This window comes from Marmota marmota, unplaced genomic scaffold (genome assembly GCF_001458135.2).
Source record: "Marmota marmota marmota unplaced genomic scaffold, marMar, whole genome shotgun sequence".
Taxonomy (NCBI): Eukaryota; Metazoa; Chordata; class Mammalia; order Rodentia; family Sciuridae; genus Marmota; species Marmota marmota.
Window position 1 is genome coordinate 2,711,987 of NW_026000080.1, and position 7,470 is coordinate 2,719,456.

General features: G+C 38.4%; 1 protein-coding gene across 1 annotated transcript in view; it reads right to left on the reverse strand.

The window, feature by feature from the left end:
• Clca2 (chloride channel accessory 2) overlaps window positions 1–1,165 on the reverse strand; it is a 35,673-nt gene extending 34,508 nt beyond the window's left edge. The window contains exon 1 of the mRNA XM_015504735.2: window positions 564–1,165. Coding sequence (XP_015360221.1) covers window positions 564–749 — 186 coding nt within the window. The 5' untranslated portion in view covers window positions 750–1,165. The remainder of the gene's footprint in view (window positions 1–563) is intronic.
• Window positions 1,166–7,470: the final 6,305 nt, after the last annotated feature.

The following is a 7,470-nucleotide window of genomic DNA, read 5'->3' on the forward strand; positions in this document are numbered from 1 at the left end:
ATCAGGATAGTATCCAACAAGATGATTTTAATAAGAACGATCATGCTGATTCATCAGTCAAGTATCCTGTCTCTTTTGCCATAATGGGTTGTTAGTTTTTAAAGTTGCTATCCCAAAACCAGTCAAGTAGAAAAAGCAAACAAACTTTGCAGTAACCAAAAAACCCACTGTGAGCTGAGACTATACAGAAGTAGGTGAACATACTGCCTTGGCCCTAATCATTATTTGTGTGTGTGTGTGTGTGTGTGTGTGTGTGCTATCTTTAAGAAATGTTGCCCTCTCAGATTGGGGCTGTAGCTCAGTGGCAGAGCACTTGCCTAGCATGTGTGAGGCACTAGGTGGGATCCTCAGTACCACATAAAAATAAAATAAAGGCATTCTGTCTGTGAAGAAGAAGAAGGAGGAGGCGGGGAGGGGGAAGGGGAGGAGGAGGAGAAGGAGAAGAAATAATCTTGCCCTCTCTATGGCTCAAATACAAACCTGGTAGGGTTGTTAGTTCTTTAAAGAAGGCTACAGTTCTGATCTATTGTGGTCATGATATCAATTTGATAATTGCCACTCACCTTAATGTTTGTGATGAGGTTCTGATTCTCAGGTACCTGAGGATTAATTGCAATAAGTATTCCATCATACCCGTTGTCTTGAAGCTGCACTCTGGCTCCCAGGAGTAGAAGTACTGGACTTAGGGCAACCAGAAAAGTCACAAACTTCAGGCTGCCGACAAAACCTGCATTGTCCCTGTGGGTCATATCGTAGAGAAAGATCTCACTGCTTTACTCACAAGGGCCCTGCTGGGTGCATTGTATCAGGTGGTCAATGGTGAAGCAGATCCTTTCTTCCTGTACTTGAAAGTCTTAGGATGTATGATGTATCATGAAGGAGGTTCCTTGTTTGAAAAATTTGGGCTGGATCTCTCAGGGACCTGTCTCTACAAGCTCTTTTTCTCTGAGGCAATGCCACGCTTGCCTGTTCTGTGGCTGAGCTTCCTCCTGAATTGAAGTTGGGCAAGAAACTTTCCAACCCTTAATCGTTTTATATCTTCTCAGAAGGAAGAGGGAATAAGATAAAAGAAGCTTTAAAGCAGGTGGCCTGCACTGATGGGCTAGAAATCAGTGTATTCAGATTGATCGATCAACTCAAAGCAGAAACAGAAACCTCTAGTGATTTTCTTTCCCTTGTCCTTGACAGACTCCACTATTAATCAGCACAATATTTCCACAGTGCATTCAGGTCATTTTTAGTTTGTTTGTTTCTTGTGACGATTTCCTTGCCTACTTATTGAGGATTTAGAAATCCACCCTGCAGTCCTGTCCTTAGAGCCCTGGGTCAGGCAGTCTGGGCAAGCTCTTAGCTGATGGCTGGGTTAGGGTGTCAGATATCATCCAGGAGAGCCAAGTGGCAGGAACTTGGATGCTGTGAGTGCCACAAGGCCTTTCCCCTGGCTTTGCTGCCTTTTCTCTCTGGACCAAGGAGAAGAATGGATTTCTCTCCCAGAGACTCTCTCCTGCCTCAAACTATTTCTCTAACATCCATTATAGGAGTTAGTATACAGGTTTCACAAATATTTTATGACTGATTAATAATACCTGATAATTATATAATGCTTTGGAGTTTACACGTTAATCCATTTAAATGTCAATTCCCTGATGTAGGTTCAATTTTTATTCCCATTTTTCAAATAAAGACACTGAGTCTCAGAAAGATTTAACAATGAGCCAATGGGGGAAGTTACTAACGCTTCCTGAGTGATAAGTTTTTATTACATCTAGTTTATAGGTGACAAAACTAAGGTTCAGAAAATCTAAAAACATGTTCAAGGTTGGGACTTTTATCCAAGTGCTAAAACTGACTCCCAATCCCCTTATTTTCACGATATCATGTTCTCTTGCAGTTACCCAGTTATCCTTTAAACTCTCTTTCTCTATTCTCTTTGTGTATGAAAACACTATACACAACAGCAACTATAGAAAAACTATCTAAAACTAAGGCGAGGGGTCCACAGTGAGCAAATCTTGAGACCTTTGGTCCCTACACACTCTTCCCTCCTGTGATCCCCACTCTGAAGGTTGATGGCGAGGGAACTGTAGCTGATGGGGAGGATCTGTCCCTGTTGTCAATGTGGATTTCACACTGCCACTTTCCTGCTCTCCTGCCCATCTTCAGATAAATGCCATTCTTCTTTTTCTAAAAACTGGAGTCTTCTGAATGACAGGTTTAGTCTCCTGTCTTTTGACCTGGTAAGCATAATACAGACAGAATTTGACCATAATTTATAGTGCAGGCACTTTGCTTGTTGTCTCTAATCCTCATTTTATGAAGATACAATCTCCATTTTATAGATGAGGATGGGATTTAACAGTTTCTGTAAAAATGGAGAAATAAAAATATCTCCTTCATAGGTTTATTGAGATCAGTATTAGTTAATATATTCAAGTGCTTATAATGGTGTCTAGCATATAGTAAGTGACATGTGAATATTAGCTGTCATTCTTATTTTAATAATAATAAGGTCAAATCAATAACAAAATAATAATATATCAAATTAATAACGATAATTTGAGCCCCCTAATTAGGTCAAATCTCCCTAATATCATATTTTCAGAGCATCTGGCATCTCTCCTTTGAAGTACATCATGGTGGCCATGTCACATTTATATTGTGTAATCAGTTGTCAGCTCCCTGCTGTAGGCAGTATGAAAGAAGGGACGTGTCTGTTTTGTGCACTCCTTCCCCAGCATCTACTTGGGTCAACTCTCAATATTTCTTGAATGAATGAATGGAGTCAGCAGAAATAAATAAAAGCCAGATTACAAAGGATTTCTGGATTAGTGTGAAAATGCTCAAGCTGTTCTGACTGTCTTGGGTCTTGCTGTTCCCTCTGGGTGTGTTGAGAATGGAATGTCTCTGGTCACCATGTGGCTGTCAAACTTGCTCACCCAGCAGCTCAAAGATCAGCTCAGCTGCCTTGTCTTCCAAAGCTGATTCCCAGCAAGGGTTTTTTTTTCCCCACTGGATGGTGTGGAAACTCTAAATGTCTGCCTGTAACTGTGACTCATGCAGAGCAGAGCAAGCACTTCATTTCAACTTTCCTTGGCAGATTATGTTCTTATGCCAATCTCTTGTCTTTTAACACAAAAGTATTCCGGTTGCAAAGCAGTATGTTCAAAACTTATATGCATAAACACACTGTTAATAATAGTTTTTCACTCACCATCAGAGAAGAGCTTCTTGTCACCATGCACACTTACCTAAATATTTCACTGGAGGAGGGGACAATTGAAGACAGTCATTCAGCACTTTCTCTTGTTTAACTTGTTTTTTGTCAACAGTTAAAATGGTTCCTTCAGAGTGTGGGTGTGGGGGATATTGGCTGGAAAATGCATATGGCTTTATAAAGACCACCAAAAGTGAGCATCTTGTCTGAATTTGCCTGGGTTAAAGCCTGAACAGGCAAACCTGGACTTTTCTTAACCTGGGCTGTGAGTGTAGGCATGGCCTCCACTCATGTCTACCTGCATTTTGACTCCTTGGTTCTGGACCCAGTCTCCATCTAGTCTGGCCACTTTACTGAACTCCACTTTTGCCATCTGTTCCTTGCAAAATTCCCCGTCACTGTTCATTTTCTGATCACGTCTTGACAATTACATTCACTTCTGAAAGTCTTTCCCATCACCTCAGTTCTGACCCACCCTTTGGAATCTACTCTGCTGTCAGCAACCAGGTCAAAAACCAAGACAGTCAAAGATCTCTTCTTATTGCTTTCTCCTGTTGCTAGGCTGACCCTATAGGAGACAAAACTAAAAAGCTGGAGAAAACTGACTTGACTAAATGATTAAAAGTCATTCCTGAGCATGTGTTCTCTTCTCATACAATTTATTCTTTCATGCATAATATATTTGCTAGTCTATGTTTATAGATTTTATGATAAAAGAGAAATAAAATATACCTAAGTGAAAAAAAATGTGAATACAATTTTCAAGGATTTATTTCAATGTTATATAAACTCTAGGAATCTGTTCTGCTTTAATCTACTTTCAAGAAAAAAACAGTTATTCAATTTCAGTAACTGAAGAATTGAAAGCACATCTTTGTGCATTGTGTGAACACACAGTTCAGCCTGGTCTTGGAAGGCCTCATAGAGTCTGCTGATACAGAGCCACAGGCAAAATGAATAAAGCATCAGATGGGTGTCAGAGACATAAGGAAATTTGGCATCTTAAGGAGTCAAAGAAAGTTTTGCTTCCTCTTAGGATTTTGGTTCAACAATCTCATTTAGAAGAAGAGAATATCTGTATGGTCCACCTTAGTTTATGCAATGTTTATGAAATAAATCAAAATAGAAGTGAGACATGTTGTAAGAATCTTAAAATCTAAACAGAATTTTATAAGAGTCTGCTGAGGACCCAGATGGGTCTGCCCAGATTTCATCCGTCTCATATCCCATTTTCTTCAAATTAATACTCAATTTTAAAGCAAAGGAGTGAAATAGATAACCACAGAAGGCTTGGGACCATTTGGTCTCTTGAGTCACCGCTGTGTCAATGCATGGAGATTGAGAACAAAAGTGAGATGCAATGACACATAAATGCAGAATTGAGCCAGTAAACCTAATGGCTCCCAGAGATAACTGCTTGGAGGCCTGAGGAGAAAGGATTCCCAAACTGAACAAAACACTGAACTTGGACCCTGTGAAAACCTTCCCAGGGATAGAATCTTGGAAGCTCCAAACATTATTAGAAATAATGATTGTGCTTTTCAGTTTTCAAAGCACATCTGTGTATTTTATCTCAGAAGTCACAGGAAATTATTTTAAAGAAAAGCAAAGGTAGTTATCTTTTTTGAGGACCATTTAAATGAGGTCCATCTTGGATATGAGGCTAAGGTCTAACTCATGGATTCTTTAAAATTCATTCTGTGCATAGCACTAGAGAATACCGTGTAGTGTTCAGAGCAGAACATATTTCTTGTACTCATTTTCTGCAGGACCCTGATCCCATCACTTAAACTCTTGAGGCTTGGTTTCGTCATCTCTAAAATAAGGAGCTTAATGTACTTAATGGTATTATTTTCCCCTGCATTCCTCACCTAATTTATTATTGCAGAAACTTGGTAGATTAATTTGTGCACCCACACACCTAAATCTGCCAAAATGAATGGCACATGAGAACTGATATTATATGTCAACCCAATAAAAAAGGGGGAGAAAGTGCATGAAATATTCCTCATTTGCAAAGCAGGCAGAAAATTAACTTGCCTCCTATAAATACTTACATCCATAGAATAGAACATCATATGAATGTAGAATATTATCACTACAACCATCATTATTTTTCAGAGAAGATAAAAAGAGAAAACATAAATGTAGGGGAAATTTTAAAAAGATGAAAAATAAGGAGACTCCAAGAGCAAGTACACAGAAACAGCACCAGATCTTGACTGTATTTCCCAGTCTCATTTCTGTTTTCTTTCTGCTCTGACTCTGGTCTCTGTACCTCTCCAAGACCCCAGGGCTTTACTACCTCTTCTGCTGCCCCCAACCCCACCAAGAGGGAGTAGCAGGTACTTTTTGTTTTCTGTCCTCTACTGTTCTTAATACTTCATTTCACCCAGCCAATCCCATGAACAGGAAATCAACCAGTTGAAAGATCTGGCAGCTGGGAGATTAGGGCTCCCTCTTCTGTTCTTGGGGTGCAGGAATCTGAGGCTATGAATCTCCAGACAAAATCCTCAGCAAATGGAACCCATGCACATGAAACTCCCTTATAAAGTACAGCAAACACAATTTGGAGTGATGATTTTCAAATGTTATTATATTTAAGAATCATCACCAGTTCAAATGCAGATTCTGACTCTGTCGATCAAGGCAAGATCAATACTCTGCATATTTACTGTTTCCATAAATTTCCAATATAAATGTATGTTAATTTATGGTTGATGAAACCTCATTTTATTTTATGACTATAGCCTAAAGATGAATTAAGAGGAATTGTTAATTTCAGTTCAATCAATAATATCTTTAATCAGAAGAGGATCACCCATAAGAATCAATGACTTATTATGATAAACATCAATAACATACACTCAACTTGTGCAGCCAATACACTATATATTGGAAACGCACATGTGGCTAAGGTCCTTGGGCAACACTTGGAGTAGTCTTTGTATCAGAAGAGTCTCCAGGGAATCTGCAGAGCCAATTGTCCTAATTACAACCCTACACTCAAAGAAGGAAGTTTATGCAGTCTTTAAACAGATTTTTATCTTCTATGGGAAAGTACTTCTGAAGAAAATGTTTTCTCAAGATAAAAACATTGCATTAATTATCCATATTTATGGTGACACTATTATTTATTCTTTGTAAAGAAATACAAAGTACCATGTTAAAAAAAAAACTAAACACAGATATGTCGGTTTTTAGATTCTTAAAATTCTTTAATATTAAAACAGTCCTCTATCACTAAAGTCCTGCCTCATCTTGAATCCACTTACTTTCTAATTAAACATAATGTTGTAATACTGAACATAGATGGGTGGGTTCTTTGTCTCGAAAATTTGAAGAATGAAATCCATACACATAAGAGTGAGAGCAAAGTAACAGAATTTATTAGAGTAATAGAAAGAAAACAGAGCTCCCAAAGAGGGATGGGTCCCAAGAGAGGTGTGCCAATGGGTAGCTGTTGTCTTGTTGTTGTTGTTGTTTTCATTTTTATTTGTTCTTTTTAGTTATACATGCAGTAGAATGTATTTTGATATATTTATACAAGCATTGGATGTATCTTATTCTAATTAGGATCCTAGTCTGTTTTTAAAAATATTTATTTTTTAGGTGTAGATGGACACAACACAATGCCTTTATTTTTATGTGGTGCTGAGGATCGAACCCGGGACAGCGCTCCACCACTGAGCCACAATCTCAGCCCCTAGGATCCAAGTCTTATGGATGTACACAATGTTGAGATTTACTGTGGTGTATTCATATATGTACACAGGAAAATGACATCAGATTCATTCCATTGGCTTTCCTATTCCTATTCCTACTCTTTTCCCTTCATTTCTCTTTGTTTAATCCAGTAAACATCTACATTTCCCCTCCTCACCCCTTGTTCTGGTTAGTATCCACATATCAGAGAGAACATTTTATCTTTGATTTTTGGGGGATTGGCTTATTTCATTTAGCATGGTAGTCTCCACATTCCTCCATTTGCCAGTGAATGCCATAAAGTCATTCTTCTTTATGGCTGAGTATATTCCATTGTGTTTATATACCACAATTCTTTATCCATTCATCTGTTGATGGGCATCTAGGTTGATTCTATAGCTTAGCTAATGTGAATTGAGCTGCCAAAAATATTGATGTGGCTGTGTCATTGTAGTATGCTGATTTTTTAAATCCTTTGGATATATACTGAGGAGTGGGATAACTGGGTCAAATGGTGATTCCATTCCTGGTTTTTTGAGGACTCTCATACT